The 18,665-nt window shown below is 34.5% G+C and overlaps 1 protein-coding gene across 6 annotated transcripts in view; it reads left to right on the top strand.

Annotated features, from left to right (window-relative positions):
• CdGAPr (GTPase-activating protein CdGAPr) overlaps positions 1-18,596 on the top strand; it is a 35,627-nt gene extending 17,031 nt beyond the window's left edge. For 5 of the 6 annotated variants that reach the window (XM_088198609.1, XM_088198652.1, XM_088198634.1 and 2 more), the window contains exons 2-15: positions 9,802-9,887; positions 9,959-10,041; positions 10,112-10,351; positions 10,417-10,764; positions 10,826-10,975; positions 11,046-11,544; positions 11,612-11,776; positions 11,836-12,493; positions 12,565-12,683; positions 12,748-12,871; positions 13,704-13,966; positions 14,040-14,105; positions 14,519-17,353; positions 18,062-18,596. In XM_088198609.1, the coding sequence (XP_088054735.1) occupies positions 9,832-9,887; positions 9,959-10,041; positions 10,112-10,351; positions 10,417-10,764; positions 10,826-10,975; positions 11,046-11,544; positions 11,612-11,776; positions 11,836-12,493; positions 12,565-12,683; positions 12,748-12,871; positions 13,704-13,966; positions 14,040-14,105; positions 14,519-17,353; positions 18,062-18,152 (5,697 nt within the window). In that variant the 5' untranslated portion in view covers positions 9,802-9,831 and the 3' untranslated portion in view covers positions 18,153-18,596. Of the gene's footprint in view, positions 1-6,986; positions 7,334-9,801; positions 9,888-9,958; positions 10,042-10,111; positions 10,352-10,416; positions 10,765-10,825; positions 10,976-11,045; positions 11,545-11,611; positions 11,777-11,835; positions 12,494-12,564; positions 12,684-12,747; positions 12,872-13,703; positions 13,967-14,039; positions 14,106-14,518; positions 17,354-18,061 lie in introns of those variants that run through there. The other variant, XM_088198625.1, reaches the window with a different exon arrangement.
• Positions 18,597-18,665: the final 69 nt, after the last annotated feature.

Raw genomic sequence — 18,665 nt, 5'->3', positions numbered from 1 at the left:
ATTATACCTAATAGTGTAAAAAATCCTAAAAATAACAGAAATATATAGTACAGGCGGCCCTCGACTTTCGCACATTATTGGTTCCTGAAAATGTGTGCGAATGTTGAATGTACGAAAGTTGAGGGAAGTAAAAAAAATTGAAATTGTGTGTATTTTAAAATATTTATTAATCAAGTAAATATAAGATGTTTAATAGGCGTTTAAGTGGGATTTGCGGGTGTTTCTTTTAAAAAGTTATCAAGAGTAAACTGTTTTCCACTATTCTTTTTCTTTTCTTCATATAGTATTTTATAACATGCTATGTTTTTATTGATCGCCCTACGCACTTGAGTAATGCGCTCTCCATTGGGATCACAATCTTCCATAATATTTAAAAAATTGTCAAGGTGCGTGAAGGCTTCATTCATATTTTTCATTGTTAAAGAGTTTTCCAAAATAAACCTGTCTCATCTACATTAAATACTTGGCTAGAGGAATATTCTCCATCTTCAATAATTTTGGATAATTAGGAAATAAATTATTTTGCAGCATCTTTATCCGCATCAGCCGATTCTCCAGTAAATTTAATATTATGAAAAGAATACCTCATTTTAAAATTATAAAATCAACCGTTACTTGCTTGAAAAACCGTGTTAAAATCTTTTTTTAATCTATCTTCCAATCTTTGTGCAAACTAAGAGCTTTTGCTTGAATAATTGAAATACTCAGAGGGACATTTTTTTGATGTTGGTCATCGATCCACGATGACAAAGATTTTCCATTTCATCCGTGTTTTTTTGGAAACATATCTTTAAAGATTGCGGAAATATATCTTTATTTTCCACAATTTTGAACTTATTTCGTAATTAAATTTTTATTTTGCAAAATTGAACATATCGTAGACCTGTTTGTATCATACGAACGTCCGATTGAAGCAAAAGATTCACCGCTATCAGAACTTATAATAATTTCCATCTTTGTCTTGAATCGTGTGAAGTTTATGAGTCTGATTTATTTTTGTTCGTATCAACACAAGTTTTTCCGTTTCTCACTCGTGTTTATATTTTATTTAATTTTTTTTAAAAAAAAAATGAAATTTAAAAAAATTGTTTTTTTTTTTTAAATGTGCGAAATAGCGAATTGTGCGAAAGTCGAACGTCCGAAAGTCGAGGGCCGCATGTACATGTTTTTAACCTCTTATTTACGGTGATGTACACCGAGTGTACATGTCATCTTATTTTGTGAATATCTAAATAATTTTAATATTTTAGATAGTCCTCCGCGATGTATATGTATATTAAGTTAGACAATATAAAAGTAATTTAATAAGACATCTTTTTTGATAGTACCATGTAAGTAAGAAGAATTTTTTGTACTTTCGACTTGATTATAATGATCATTTGGTAATTATATTTGTGTTCTTCCAATTTTAAATGTCTGTTTTTCACACCTTTTTACATGTAAACTTAGTGTACATCACCGTAGCGCGTGAATTGTCATTGCTGATTACCGATTTTAACAATTTTATTAAAATAAAAAAATAATGACTAAAGAAATATTACTAGCAATAAAAGGGTGCGATGAAATAAAATAATTCACAATTAAATAAATAGAGTGTATTTAAATAAATACTTTGTTTTATAAAACGAATTGTAAGGTAATTGTTATTCTGGTCTGTTCAACTATTATTTTATATGTCGCTCATTTAAACTGTCCTTTAAAAAAAGAATGACAATCATGTTTAAATTATAAAAAAAAGTAGAAACAAATTTTTAAAAGATTTTTATAAAAATTTATGAAAAAATATCTCACATTTCCTATTACATACATTTTTGTTAAAGAAAAATAGATAGACAGTCAGTCGATCATTTTTTGTTGTAAATATAAACTATTTAAAGCAGGAATCTACTTTACAACTTCAACACAGTCGACCGATGTTTTTAATTAAAGTCGAATAACACACATCTGGTTATAATATGACACATTTTAATTATAATGTTTTGAACACATTATATTTTTTTGTTTCCAAAGCCATTTAAAGCAGTATTATATATAAATTTGTAAAATGACAGCTTTATAAAAAAAAATTTTAAATTGTATTTTGTTAAGAATTCTTTGAACTATTAGTTATTTTTTTATCTCGCGCATAGTTACGACCCGATAAGTATCAAATTTATGCATATTTTAAAACGCGCGAAACACTGCCTTCAATATTATGATCGCATGTAAGGCGAAGAGTGATCTGAGATAAGCGATAAAGTCGCTAGCAGATCCATATTTATAGAAAATAACGAACATTTCACAGCTTCAAGTGAGGCTTAGAAAATTCGCTAGTTTTTGATTTGTAATTTGTATCATTGGTGGTATATTATAATACGATTTTTGTACATTTTCACCTTTCTATTGCTCTCACAGCAATTTTAAAGTGTAATAAGATATTGCCGCCTCGTTTGTGAACATTGCGGTGTATTTATGATAATGTACCGTTTTGTCTCGGTATTACAGCAAATTTCGCTTTCTATTGAGCTAGAAACTTGAGCAGAACTAAAGATAAACATTTGCATTGAAAGTAGACAAGATATTATTTTCGTACACGAGGTTCTTAAACCATCCAACTAGATTCAATTCAGGCCTGGGGAGATCGATTCTAGACGCGTTAACCATTTCCATGAACTCGCGATGATTCATCGCAGTAAATTTTCGCAAAACAACTCGGCAATTGTAGGGGAGTGGGGTTATTTGGTCGGTATATATATTGTAGGTTACTTGCATTTGCATTGAGTTACGAATGTGGGTCGGCAATGTGGGTCATCTCGGGATCTGCGGCGCAGTCCCGTGAATGCATTAATATTTCGAACGGTTCGATAGTGCCATTTCGCCGTATCGGTATAGGTCAAAAAGACAAACAAGACTCTCGAAATGTTCTGGGTCACATGAAAAGTCCCGATTCAATTCAGACTTGCATCCGTCCAGATGACGCGATGATTCATCACCGAATTTAGTATTGTATCATCCTTGAAGTTGTTAACGAATGTTATATATTGTAGGAGCATGCTTGCTACCAGAGTTTAATTGGCGTGAAACTGTATCTTGTGTTGAAAAAATTAATATTATTTCGCTCAGTCTGAATGTGTATTGTGTCTGGTGTAACAATTTGGCAAAGGCCAAAAAAGAGCAACGGCGTTTTTTTGTTGCTAGTCTCCATTGAAGGAACCGAGCAGACATTGCGATCGAAACTTGTCCATTTTTATTGGTCTACTTACCCCCCTCCGTTCAAACGCAGACGGTGCAGACTACTCGTCGAGAATATTAATCGAATCCAGTTATTTATTATTATAATTGCGTTAATCTGAATCAGTTTCACTTTTAATACACGATGCCTATTATAAAAGAACTTTTTTTTATTTAGTTTATGTACTTTTTCCTTTTGTGAAATATTTTTTTAACGATTTTTTTGTATACATTAACTGGAAGGCGATTCTTTAGTTAAAGTCGACAATTTGTGCAATTATGATGAACTATTGGAATTCAGGTAACTGCTTAACTGAACCTAATCGACGGCTGGAGTGGAAAGCTGCTGCTTTCTTGAGCTTCTAAGGGTCTTCTCAGTTGATTTGGCGTAGCTCCGCTTGGTGTGAATTCGGTTGAGCTCTGGTTTATTCCAAGTCCGAAGCGAAGTGATTCGGTACAGCTGTGTTATTGCTTTTTAAGAATCGGGTGGGGAAGTCCATCATCCATCGATGATTTGGGGCTGAACTTTTTGTTATTGTCTAATACAGATCTTATTAAACTGTATGAAGGTGTAAAAAATGTGGAGAATGCCAAACGCGCGAATTGTTTTTTTTTAAACCGTTTCATAAAGAAAATGTATATGTTATATTGTTCATGGAGAACATGGATCATACAAAAAAACAATGAAAATGAACCATTTGCTAACGGATGGCCTTTTATTTATTTCTTGGAGGAATCTTATATTTTGGAATATTAAGAATCGAGCATTGGTGATGTGTCAAGTCCTGGCTGTAATGTCTAAATTAAGTATATTCAGATTGGCCATGTTCGGGCCTTATACACTCCTGAGATTCTCGTCCGGTTCTCGATCGTCTGGTCAATGTGATGATTCGGGGCGGAAACAGACTATTTGTTATTGCCTGATAAAAATATTGTTAGGCGTAACGATGGCTCGATGTTAGACGTGATGTAATTCTATGGAATGTAGGTTTTAGGTAGGTATGAAATATGCAACGCGTTTCTTTGTATTTCGCACCGATCAGCAGTTTTAGTATTTTTGGCTTTGACTGTTAAGAAAATCATCTCAGATTTGCAATAGTTTTTATAACACCGACCAGATAAAAATCTCTAGCCATTGCGACTAATTTAACAGGTGTGTAGCATAATCAATAAAAATGCAATTCAAAATTGTTTATAAATATTCTGTCATAGTAAAAGTAGTTTATTTTTTTATATAAAAATCGGTTATATATTATAAAGATGGAGAAAACGAATGATTTTATTGTTTCAAAAAAAATCTGTCTATAAATTAAAATATTATATGTAATTTAAAATATCAGAATAGAGTTGAAATTTGCAAAGGGAAATTCACTTGCCCTATTAGGTTTTGTCGGTGGTTTATTTTGTTATGACAAAGTTTGTTATTAAATATGTTGCACAACAATCGAGAAGTGTTTTCCGTTGGATTCCGGACGTCGAGCTGAACTAGTGGATGCGAAGAGAGAAGCGGCGACTTCTGTGATCTTTGCTAATTTAAAGTTGAGTCGGCCTCTTTTTAGTTGCAGTCTTTCTGTATCTCGTGTTTAAGTGTGAATGCCATTAGAAGATGTTTCTGAAAACGTTTCTCGGTTACTTGCGTTCTCGAATTTATATCTATGACTCCTTACATAGAGGATTTGTTTTTTGACGAAGGCATATCTTTTCTCAAGGCGACGGATATTTTAATCCTTTTTTATTTATAGCGTATACTTTGTGGTTTAAGCTGTTAAAATGTTTCCTAGTGTGGTGTACCATTCTCATTCATTCTTAGACGGTTAAAACGCTTTATAACAAACTGAACTGGAATTTTATGACTTATATATAGTTAATCACTCCAATTATGCACAGACAAGTGGTTCAATTGATGAACCTGACAGTGACAATCAATTTTTCTATAGGTAAATCAGAATTGTAAAAAAGTAGGTTTTTTATATTTAAATAAAAACAGAATTTTTCACATAGTAAAAATGAGGTTAGATATTTTAATCTTTAACCCTATTACGTATTTTTCCATAACTATTTCTGTAATTTATAGCTTATTGCTTTGATTTTTTACTACTTTTTGTATTAGTATGTATGACCTAATTATTTATTTTAACACTTCTATTATTTAATTTGTTAATTTATTATATACATGGATTATTTTTATATTAATACAGATGCTTTAAATATTGTTTTATAAAATTAATAAAAAATATTTTTTATCGTGTTAATTTATTATATTATAATGTTTTTTTATTTATTATGTAAATATATAACTATCTTGAGTACCTCAAAACAGTGAAAGATCTACCACCGTACATGTACGGCGATACTCAATACTTATGGAATCAAAAAAAAAACGTTCAAATATGAGCTGAGTACAAACATCAGATTTTCATATTAACGAAAATTATTCCAAATGTTGTTCTTAATCATGTTTCCAACTTTTTATTATTAAATTTTCATCCTCATTTACGAAAAACTTGTATTACATATATTGTAATCTCGCAATGGGCGAAACCGGGCGTCATTTCACTAACTACCAGGAATATTATGAACCTCTGAATGACAAATATAAATGTATAGTGTGCCCAAAAGTTTTTTTAAAAATAAATATATGTACATATGTATTATACATATATAAAAAAAATACTTTTTTTTATAAATGTTATTATTTACATTAAGAAAGTAGAGCTCTTGCATAATATTAATATTTATCTACTTATATAAAATATTAAAATAAATTAGTACGCAACTTTAATGATGATGTTTTTTTTAAATATCTATGAGAATTATTAAAATTTATAACTACAAATTTTAGGGTTAATTTAGAAAAGGTAAATATTTACAACACATGAGCATAGATAAATAAATAAAATCTTCATACTTTGCAGTACAAAAAAAGTGTTGTCCTCGTTTCCCGCTTTTAACCGATACGCGTCGCGAAACGAAGATTCTCGTCTTTTACCACAAATCGTGACCAAACTTATGAATTCTAGCAGGAATTAATTAATCTAAAACTTTAGTTTCAATACGATTAGTAGTGATGGTAAATTTATTAGCCTTGTAAATGAAAATGCACTCTAGACATTTAGTTCATTCTCCCCTAACATGCAAGACTTTGTCCGACCCTTTCTATGACTTCTCTATTAACCCTATTTCTTATTCAAATAAATTGGGATATTAACTTTTCAAAACTTGATGTTCTAAACCGTTTAGTGTTTCCATCTGTTGCCTCGATTTTAACAATAGGGATGAAGGTTAATTTGAGCTTATGTCTGTTTTTTCTGTGCACACGCGATCGCGTATGTCCCATGAGGTCGATGACTCTTTCGTGCGTTTAAGGACTGTGACGTCAGTCTATCGTCTTGCATCTGGTGGGCACCCGCCGGAAGTCCCTTCGCTACTAACATAGTATCCCTTCGAGACAATAACTCTTCCGTCTTTTACTTCTTCTCTCGACGAAGAAAGCGGGTCACCATCACCAGACTCGCAGTTTCAGCTCGACTTAACACTGACACTAAACACACACGTAGAAATTAAATTTCAACTTTCGTGTCTCTCTCTCTCTCTCTAATTGTTGTTTAACTTTCACTCGTCCGACGGCTGCTGCCTCAAGATCAAATCATCCTTTTATTTATCATGATCTCGTTTGATTCGCGCGGAATATCTGAGATGTTTCTGGGGGAAAACTGACGAAAAGTGGGAGCATTTTCCCGGTGCGGGAAAGCGATTTTCCCGCTTTGGCTACCCCCGAGTGTAACCTCGAAAAGAGGGTGCGTCTCCTGTCAAGTCGATATAGCTCTTTCTAAATAAACTCCTTATCAACAAACCGCCAAAATGTCTTCCGTTGGTTTCTTAATTTCACAAAGCCGACATTGTTGTAATAAAATTGTTTAATTTGTTTACACAGCTGTCTGTTACCGTTATTATATCTGACCGCACCCTTTCGAGGCTTCGATCCAAAGGTTAAGATGTTCTTTGAAGGTTTTCTTAGTTGAATGCGTGAAATTGTGTCAGTGGTGGCAGTGATGCGATTTTTGAGGACGTTGATATGAAGAGAATGCTGATCGGTTGTGCCGAAACGCTTCCATGTTTTCATGTAAGATTTTTGTATATGTGTATTATACATCAATGATAATATTGGATACTCCAGTAATGAGTGTCATAAAAATCTATATTGATTTTTATTTTGTTTTATCTGAATACTCTGATATCAAAATAATGATAAACAAACTTAAGTTCTTACAACACATTACTAATTCAAAATCTTAGTGCTTTGATCTATAATCTAGTTATAATCTGCTATATATTAATTCAATAAGTAAAGAACTGTCTTTAAAATCAAACTATTTAATTTATAAATGGAATGAATTGAATGGAGACTAGTTTTATAAAAGTTGTTTTGCACTTTTTATCACTGCAATATAATAATTAAATTTATAGGTAAATTTATAAATTATTCTATAAGATATCATTTTTATGTATATTTATTTTTATTGACGTGCTATCATATGTTACCTAGTTTCTCAATCTGAATGGTACAGTTATAGATTTATATATAAATCGTTTTTCTAATTGTAGTGATGCATGTTGTTTTATTAAAGTTGTTTTTATCATTTTTTATACAACTTTTGATTCAAATTAAGTGTCCAATGTATACTATTACTAGATATATTTATGTTTTTGAGCATAAATTTATCTTATCATATCTAAACACTATCATTATTTAGAAAAAGGAAAATCTACTCATATTAATACGGTTTTGATAATTTTAAACTTAGTAACTAGGACTAGTATAGAAGCTAATAGTTCATTTGAACCATTATTAGAGAGATAAGTGTCTTATTCACTCTTTTATTTATATTTAAAAAAAATATTGCAGCGAAATCATAGTCGAAAGCGTCGTTTAAACATTTATTAGAAGGTCGGAAAAGGATAGTGTCGATTCTGACTCGTGCTTGTTGGCTGTTAAGCTCATTTTCTTGGTCTTAACATTCTTACTTACAGTTTGGCCTTAACACGTTGAATATCCTAACTTTTTAGCGAAATTAGGATGAAAACTTTTTTAAACAATTGTATTGGTCCGTGTTTTAAAACTCAAATTTAGAATGCCATTTTTTAAACGATTTATTATTTTTGTATTTGCAATGTAAATTCAGTAAACATTAAACTGGATCGCGTACCAATAAAATGAAATACAAATAAAAAGGTTGCGAGCCACTGATCTAATTTAATATATGTTATGAAAGTGTATAGGAGAGCTGATAGATGGCGATGGGATTTAAGTAATAAAAAAGAGGCTCGAAATGTGTTTATTTTTTCGAGACACAAAGATGAAGGATAGGAGGATATTTATTTTATTGAATCATTAATAACATATTTAGCTAAAGGGATTCATACACACGTGTGTTTTTTTTGTATGTAACTCAGAAATTTGTGCACACAGCTAATCTTTTAACACTATGTAGTTACATTTAAATTTCGAATTGCACTGTGATTGGTCGTTCACCTTGAGGGATGTACCGGTACGTGTAAGTACACAGGGCAGTGTTGGTTTGTTGTTGGAGAGATTATTATTTTATCGTCCATTCATTTTATTTTCAAAACATAAAAGCAAGTTTTGTCTCAGATTCGCTGTAAGCATTTGAATCGAAAAACTCTGGCGATTGTAAAGCATAACCAGAAAAAAAATCATTTTAAAACTGGTTCTCTAAAGGCTTAACCGAAGTTTCTAGTCATTAGTGCTTTATTTATTTTAAAAATCTGTTTTATTTGTTATAATTAAGCCCTGTTTGCTCTCAGCTATCACGTGAATATTGCGTATTTTTGTTTTTGTCCCCTGACTTGAGAATAGATGACTCACTGAAAATTTCTTTCAAATGAGCAGTTTGATGTGCACATTTATTTATTATTTTATCAATTTATTTAGCAAATAATGCTAATTGTTTATACACTAAACAAATTTAATCAAAACATATAAACATAAACAGAATATAAAAAAGACTTTAATATTATATTTTATTTCTTTATTCCATTGAGGAAACTCGCTACATTTTTATTTTTGCGGATTGTCCTAGGAATATTATTATATAAATTCACACCTCTGTAAAATATTCCCCTGGGCGTACTCGTTTTCTATATTATCTATGTACATCTTTATTTATTATTAAATACTTTGGTAACATGTCCCGGTCCCGGCATCTTTCACGTTTCAGTAGTTTATATGGAGGAAACTAGCTTTCTTGACAATCTCATTTTTATTTGTATTGTCCTGTCCTTCTTTGTATAGTCTTTGAAACATTTAAGCAAAAGCATGCGTTGTGAGACACATTGCTAGAACTGAATAAATCTACTCGTAAGTTTAGTGTCGTTTTATTTTATTGGAATCGATTAACTCGTAACGAATACAGTGTTGATATAGCTTATTATCGGCCTTCAATGAGGTTGTGTTGATCTCTCCGTAATGACTTATGATGTTCATAGTCACACTTCAAAGTCGCAAAAGCTTTTTAATTTGACTATGTGGAAATACATGTTTAGTTTATGCAATATATTTTATCTTCACAGGGAACGCAAGTCGTGGGCGACAAATCGGTAATGTCTTGTCAGTCCCTGTCATGTGACGCCGACGCGCTACCAAATTTCCGCCACAGGTGAGCACCATTATCATCCTTAACATTTCACACCTCATCTAACACGACTAATTCATGCTTTTACATGGCAGGGCTGTGCATTTCACGTCCGAATCCGACAGAAAATCAATGGAATGTAATATTGATTTTCAAGTGGACGATGCATCAGACATCAGTGAGTATCACTATTTATTATTAGAATATAAAAAAAAATGTATGACGATTAAATATTCATCACTATTAAGGTGGATCATGGGGTCCGGCTTGGTCTCGTACTATGAGCAGGTCGGCACCGGCTGCCTGTCCTGCTCCGCTACTCTCCGGACCGTGTTCGTTGGAGAGCGCCAATGGTTCCTCGTCGCGCTTCCCTAGATTGGAAGAGTGCGCTCATTTTCACTATGGCAGAGTGCGGTTGGGAGGCTTGCAAGTTCTGCCCATCGAAAACGACCTTCAAATGGCGCACCAGCAACAGGAGCAGGATGACGGTATGTTTATTGACGAGTATATAATGTGTAACTAGTTTTTATTAAATTTCTTGCGTTGTTTATAGCTGGATGGGTGACGATAAGCGTCCAACCTCATTGCGACAATAGAGTTAACAACTCGGACGACTCGCAAGATTGCTCCAAGAACGATCAAGATTCCGATAACGCAGAATGGATGGTCACGCGGAGCGCGGAGAACTTCAAAATGCTAGACACTATGTTGCACAAATGCATTTATGATAGAAAAGTTTCGGGTCTACCTGATCTATCCGTCGGTATAGACAGAGCGTGCTTGGAAGATCGATCGTCGTATCATTCTCTGATCGCCGATTACTTGCACCACTTCAGCATAATCGCCGATGATACGATAAATTGCGGTCCTATTTTGAATTGGTTTCAGATGGACAATAAAGGTTAGTTCTTATAATTATCTAATGATTTTATTAATATTAAATATTGTTATAAATTATATAGGTCATAAGTTATTAGTCGCTAATGAGGATAGTAATTCCATAAATACGCCGGCGGTTGCGGCTGCTTATTCGGTCAGAAAATACATTTCGCAGGCTCGCGATGAAATTAGTTTTGAAGTCGGCGATATGATATCTGTGATAGATATGCCAGGTGCGTTTGATTAGGACGATGAATTTGTATAGTGAAATTTGTGGTAGTTATATTGCGTTTATTTCGGCAGGACCGTCGGAGTCGACGTGGTGGAGAGGCAAGAGAGGCTTTCGAGTCGGATTTTTTCCTCAAGAGTGCGTGGCGGTTATTGGAGATAAAGTGCCTAGAAATATGAAACAACCGCCGCCTATTGTCGGATCGGTCTCCGTCGCTCCGATTAAACCCGTTCTTAGAAAGCACGGAAAGCTCATCTCTTTGTTTAGAAGCTTCATATTGAGTCGTCCGAGTAGGCGGTCATTGCGTCAACAAGGCATTTTACGAGAAAGAGTATTTGGCTGCGATCTCGGAGAACATCTTCTAAATTCGGGACACTTCGTTCCGCAAGTACTTTCGTGGTGTGCAAGCATAATTGAAGAACACGGCAGAGTGGACGGAATATATAGGTTATCGGGAGCTGCGAGTGCCACTCAAAGGTTGCGGTTAGCTTTCGACGAAGAAAGACCTCCTCCAAATCCTCCGAATCCGCTAGATGTTCATGCTGTAGCCTCACTTCTCAAAATGTATTTCAGGTATGCGTATTTATATTATAAATATTAAATAAACTTTCCAAATATAAAATATTTTTTATAAACGCAGGGAGCTTCCGAATCCTCTTTGCACCTATCAACTCTATTCTTATTTCGTATCCGCTGTCAAATCGAAAGAACTCGGCGACGGTAACGAAGTCCGACGATTAGACGACTCTGAAAAATTAATTAGAATGAGAGAAACTGTGATGAAATTACCTCCACCTCATTATAGGTTTGTTCATATATAAAATATCCAAAAATAAAATACATTGATTATCAATATTATTTCAGAACCTTATCGTTTTTAATGCGTCATCTTCATGGCATGTCGCTCCTCAGCGATAACACTGGAATGACGGCCAGAAACATGGGCATTGTTTGGGCGCCCAATCTGTTACGATCTCCGCTTCAAGAGTTTTCATTATCTGGAGTCGCAATACAGGTGGTCGTTACAGAATTCCTGATATGCTACGCCGATTTGATATTCTCAGACGAGCAATGCTGCCCTGAGAGCTCCAACAATTATGAATCTTTAGATTCAATCGATAGTCAAATATCTACGCTCGTCAAGCGACCCAAGAGTCTTCCGATAGCCACTCCGACTAAATTATTAAGCTTGGAAGAGGCCCGTAATAAGCAATCGTTGAGACCGAGTGTCGGTGCCAAAGAACCGCATTACATCGAAGTCGGCGGTGGGCCCAACAGTCTGCCTAGATACCACACAATCATTCAGCTTCCGCCCGGTTCGACCAAGCGAGGCTTAAAACGTTCGCCGTCCGGCTGGAGAGGTCTATTTTTCAGAGCTAGCAAACATCGATCTTTACCGTCTTCTTCCCATCCGCATCCAACCATTAGCGAACCCATGAAGATACACACGATGGAAAGCGCCGAAGTGACCGTACCGAATAATATCGCAGATAAGAAATCGGAGACGGAAGAGAAGATGACAGTAAATATATTAGTATAATATTGATTATATTTTCACTTTGAACTTTTTATGTAACACACTCGATTGCACAGATTGATATGGAAGAGACGAGATCTACTAGATCTTGCGAAAGTCTCACTTCAGAAGTGGACTGTCTTCCACCACTTATCGTAGTACCTGAACAGAATGCACCGTCTAGTCATCACAATAGGTTTGTTCGGCACATCATATCGCTCTTTGAATACATATATAAAAATTATTGATGCATATTTTAGATCTGCATCATGTGATTCATATTTTGAAGCTAGTTTAGCCGAGTTAGCCGGTATGAGGCTTAGGCTTTCATCACAAGAACGGGAGATGGATATATTTAGCGAGGACGATAATACTGCTAGACAGGTTTGAAATTTTTATAATTAAATAAGATAACATTTGACCCTGTTTTTGTTAGAATAATCATCAAGAAATATTTGTTCTAATTTTGTTTCTCGCATGATTCGTACTTGAGTATTATTGCTCATAAAAGTAGGTATAATCGTGAAGCGAAGGAATATTTTTCTCTGGTCTTTCCAGTAAAGATACTCAATCAAATTTTTCTTTCTGTTGAATATATCAAATTTACTTATTTATTTTAAATATTCCATTTCAAAATGACAGGAATTAGCTCAACGCGTTACAACAGTGTAAACACAATCAACAACTACTAAATAAGAAGTCTAAAACAGTGACATATATTTTAAAAATTATCAAATAATATTACAACTAACAATCAATAAATGTCACTACGTACGATTTACTTCAATTATTCAATTATAAAATCAAGAAAAACCTAATCTGCAAGATGATATAAAATAATAATAAATAAATAACAACAGAAATAATTATGGGATAATACGTAAAATTAACTCACTCCTAGGTGTACACTAACAAATTAATAAATGTGCATAAATTAACTCACCACACAAAAATTCCATTGTCATTGGAATAAATTTCATCTTCCACAATTTTCATACATTATTAAATGATTTTTCCATTTTTGGAATCAGAATCAGAGTATCCATACAAATTTAGCATAATGTATTTGCCTCTACAACATTATTATTTTCATGCGGATTTTCAATTGTCTGTTTTTATAAAATACAACAATATAATAAGCGGTTGATACAATTTTTTAGTATTATGAAAAATTATATTTTTTCAATTTTACAACGTTAAATTGGTTTCTTTATAGGGTTGGAATAAAGAGGGAACTAGCAGTGAAGACACAACGGCCGAACCTAGTCCGATAAAAATGACTCATCCCACAGCTTCTAAGTCGCCAAAACTGCAAGAAGTTAGAAAATCTTTGATGATCGAAGAACAACTCTCCGATCTGTTATTCATTGATTGCAATACCCCAGAACATACGGCCACAGCAATGATTCGAGCCAGGGCCGAAGCCGAATGTGATAAAAATCAAAAGAACAAGTCTTCGGATTCCGAAGGCGAAGATAAGTCAGTATAATTTATTTACAAGTCTTCCTCTGCATACATAATGATTATATTTATCGAATTATATTATTTTTAGATTCAATTCGCAAATGGATATGAATTCCAGCATAGCGAGCTCTTCTACGATCAAAGTTAAAATGAGGTATATAGCCCTATTATATGTAATAATAAGATATTTTTCATTCTATCGGTTATTTAAAACAGAAGTTTTCGATCGGGAATGTCGAGCGAACTACTGTTTTTGAGCGTTATTATTAGAGCTTTATGAATATGTTAGTTGTTCCAAGATTAAACGCTTATTTCTTATATAATAGATTCATTTTGTATAGAAGATAGCTTGCAAATATTAGCACAGGATTTGTAAGCATCTTTTATTATGATTCATAAGATAAACTTTTTAATACATATTGTTATGCTTTCGTTAATTGATTCTTGTTATACATTTATCTCAGGTAATATAGTTATTAGTAGGTAATTGATATTGAGGGATAGTGTTCACTTTCATGCGTATTTTTATTTATTTATTGACAAGCTATGATATTTTTTTATTATTAGGGAACGCATCTCGCCACGCAGACACGAAAAAAACAATATCGCTCGTCATAGCCACTGTGGATTGACATCGTCTCCGAAAATAGAAACGGCACCCCAGCGACATTCTACCCTCATTAGAGTCGATTGGTTGGATTCTGCCAATTTGCAGTCAGAGAACCCAAATTTGTGCGGATATATTCAGCTTCAGAGCGATTCGGAGACATCGCTTCAGACGGGTGAATCTAAGGATTCGTTAGCTAGGAGATTGATCGAATCAAAAGAGTCGTTGAGCAGCCGTAACACGGACGAGGGAGTGAATAATTCCAGCTTGTTAACGTGGATACAGTCGAGTCACAAACGAAACGGCACACCGATCAACGACGATAAGACTGGATCGGAAGGCGAGGTCGAAGAATTCTCTGGATTGATTACAAAAAGCAGTTCCAAAGATAATTTAGACGCTGGCAATCCGTCAAACGGAAACGATAGCTTTAAACATTGCGTCAAAATCACACATCTTAACGAATCGGACGATCGAGTTAAAAAAAAATGGACCAACGAGTCTATCATAACCGACGATATTACAACACCTGATCAAGATCATGACTATGAAAATGTCAGTAGTAATGCTAGTAATCAGAGAGTCGAAATGACGACTTCTAGTGGCAGTGAGAATTTTCAATACGACGACGTTTGCATACCAAAGAGTGAAAATCGGTGTTCTGTGACGGTAACGCCGAGTGATGAAAATTTTAGTAGTAATATGGCGGACAGTTTAGAGGAGTCGTTGTCCAATAACACTTCCAACATTAGCTACCAGAATCTCAATCGATTATCGATGATTTCCGGCGAATCGGGTAAAGTCAACATTTCGAAAGAGAGCACTCCGACTTTTTCACCACATGAACAGGAGAGAACCGAGGAGATATACGAATGCTTCAGTTTCGCCAGACCGTCTTACATCCATCTGGCTTCTTCGAGTGGTGGAAGTTCACCGACGTCGCCGTCAAAGAGCAAATCTCCATTAAAATCGACCATCAGTATCACTTATAAGTCGCCTACGAAAGAAGTGCCATCGATCGTATTCCCGAAATCTAAATCGAACATCAATAAGACGATAATCGAAGAAGGTCTTTACGAAGACGTCGGAGAAATTGGAGACTTGGCGACGATACCGAATTCATCCGATGCTTCTTTACCGACACAGATAGCAGATGATCAAACGCAAGCTCTTTTGAACAGCACAAATTCAGACGAGCTAACCAGTCCGATATCGGATACTGTGAACGACGCTGATATTTATAATAAAGTTAAGTTTTTCAGACAGAGTATTAACGAAGTGAACTCGCTAATAATGGAGTCCGACATTGAATTGAAAGACGGCTTAGATGATAATGAAAGGAATTATGAAAATATTGAGTGCGGAAATCCTGAAAATCTGCATTCGTCTTACGAAAACGTAGACGTAGTCGATCTTCATAATAAAAATTCTTCTGAAAAGACAGCTCCGTTGGATAAATTAAAAACTAGTTCTTATGAAAATATAGCGCTCAGGAGAAGCGAAGAAGCTTTGGAAAAACATAAGATTCTCACCAAGATCAGTTTCTGCGAGTCCGATAAAGAAAATTCTGACGAGAATGAAAATATATCTTCGAATTGCGATTATGTGGCTAAAAGATCTAGCGTTAAACAATTGGCTCATAAGTTTGAAAGTCCGACTGAAAATAAAAGCGTATTCTGCTTCGATAAATCTTCAAAGTCGAGTTTGTCTAATTTTGAAAATAATAAACATAAAGACGGATGCGGGTATAACTGCGAACGGAACAAAGCTGTGAGTTTTTGCGATAATAAGACCAACGGAAGAACGATTCCATGTTTCAGATCCAGGAGTCATCGTCTGACGAAGTGTTCTAATAATGCGAGATCGCTGGATGAGATCGCTTTTATTAAGGAATTCGGTCACGAAAGTCTGCATAAAGACGATGTAACCGAAATGGAAACTAACGATCATAATGTCGGATGCGGAAGGAGAAAAAGTTTGGAAGCGTTAAAGTCTTTAAATCAACCGAAAAAGTTGCCGGATTTGAATCTTAATACGGAATGCAATAAGGGATGCAGCGTTAAATCTAATCTGTCTTTGAATTTAGAATTGCATAATAGGAACGAAGACGATCATCACTTATCGTTTTTGAATCGATACGCGAGTATCACCCCGACGACTGAAAATAAAATTTGTTTAGTGCAAGCGAGACTGTCTCCGAAAAAGATAAAATCTAAACAGCTCAGGGGCGATAATTCAAAGTCGGTCGAAGAAGTATCCGAAGAGCATCCGCCCGATTGGGACGTGAAAGATAAACTGAGTCGAGAGCGGATCGAGAAGTACAAGGAGGAGCGTAGACTGTTCTTGCGCGAAAAGTATAGTTCGCAGTCGTTCCGCGGCGTCGGCGAACAGCTCAAGATCAAAAACGACGATATTACGTTCGAAGGCGTACAGCTGCGGAATCCGGCCAAGTTGGAGCGGAGGAACACGGCCGATTCGGCGCAAAGAAACAAGTTTTCGTTCACGAGGCCGGTTGCCAAGTCTAGCGATTATCATTTGACCGATGCGATTGATTCTGAAGAAAGCGGTAGTTTGAGCTTGAGCATCGCTAACAGTGCCACTCCACTCAACGAGAGCTCGGTGCGCATCGTCGAAGGCTCTGAAACGCGCAAGAAACCCGATAAGAAGAGCCAAGAGTTAATGCCCAAGACTGCTCCGGTTAGTTATAAGTTTGACAGCGAAATTCCAAAGACTTCCAATCTTTCTACGATGGGCGACGATAAGGATATGAGCATTTCTGGATCGTCGATCGGAAGGTAGATTTTTTTACTTATAGAGTGAAATATGTATTTTTTAAGAATAGTTAATCGCTTCTGAAAAGTCTATTTTGAGCGTTTTTATGATCTCATTAGCTGCATGACTAAGGGATAAATATCTATGATCAAAATAAGCTTTTTCGCATATGATTGAAATATTGCTTCGAAGCTATCCATCTTTATAGCGTTCCTACACTATTTGTTATCAAGTCAATGCACAAAAACAAATACACGCAGAATTCATAAGACGGTATTATTTAAAAAAAATATACTCATAAAGCAAAACATAAAATAATAATAAGCAATTCTGCCCTGTGTGCTTACACATGCCGGTACTGTCCCTCATAGTAACCGACCAATCACAAGGCAGAAATTAAGAGCATGTTATGATCTCACGCTTTGTACAGTGCTTTTGTGTACTGACTGTTGAAAATAAATAGACTAGAATAGAATATATAAAATAGCCTTACGTAAAGAATAATTTATTCTTTCTCAATAACTGGCCGTTGAAATTTTCATTTTTTTAAATCCTTTAATCCTCGGGATAGACATTTCTAGAATACAAATATATCATCACGTCTTCTGTCTTTTTATTAGCCATACAATTTTTCATTCAATGGATATTTTATATTCATGCAAAATTTTAGTTTTATTAGACATTTTTATTTTTATTTTTTACTTGATTTGATTTAATATTTTACTTTTCAGAAAAGAAAAACGCTCCCCGTCGTTGAACATCAGAGACATGGCTGCCATGTTCGAGCAAAAATCTTTAAACCACGGCAATCAAAATCAATAAGACAGTAAATCCAGCGCTGTATCGTAATTGATGATGAAATTGTGATATGATTATTTTGTTTTATTATTTTCGTTGTTGAAAGAATCTCTCTAATATTTATTATTAATATTATTACACGTATGCCAAAATCGATTAGTATTTTTTAAGGTAATAACGTAAGGAGTATGCATTTTTGTAATTTATTTATCAGATTTGATTTTTAATCTTAATTAATTTTAATGCTCGTATTTAAAAGATGCATTTTTGCTCTCTATTCTGATATAGTTTCTTTCGCGTTGCCTTGTCTAAGTAATGATTTGTGATGACAATCTGACTTTGAAGACAATTTTTAGCTGCGACTTTGTCGCGGCGATCCAGTGATTCGTTTTATTTGATCTGAAACAAAATTATTTTTTATTATTTCAAAGGCCAGACCGGGTGAGACTGATTTTTGAAGTGAATAGATTTAATCGATGGATACATTTAAGTATTTCGCTTTGAGTGAACTGCTTGTCAATTATTATTGGCGTTATT

This window comes from Plectrocnemia conspersa, unplaced genomic scaffold (genome assembly GCF_051122295.1).
Source record: "Plectrocnemia conspersa isolate PC_06_02 unplaced genomic scaffold, ASM5112229v1 ptg000001l, whole genome shotgun sequence".
In the NCBI taxonomy this organism is placed as follows: Eukaryota; Metazoa; Arthropoda; class Insecta; order Trichoptera; family Polycentropodidae; genus Plectrocnemia; species Plectrocnemia conspersa.
This window is presented reverse-complemented; position numbering and strand designations above follow the sequence as displayed.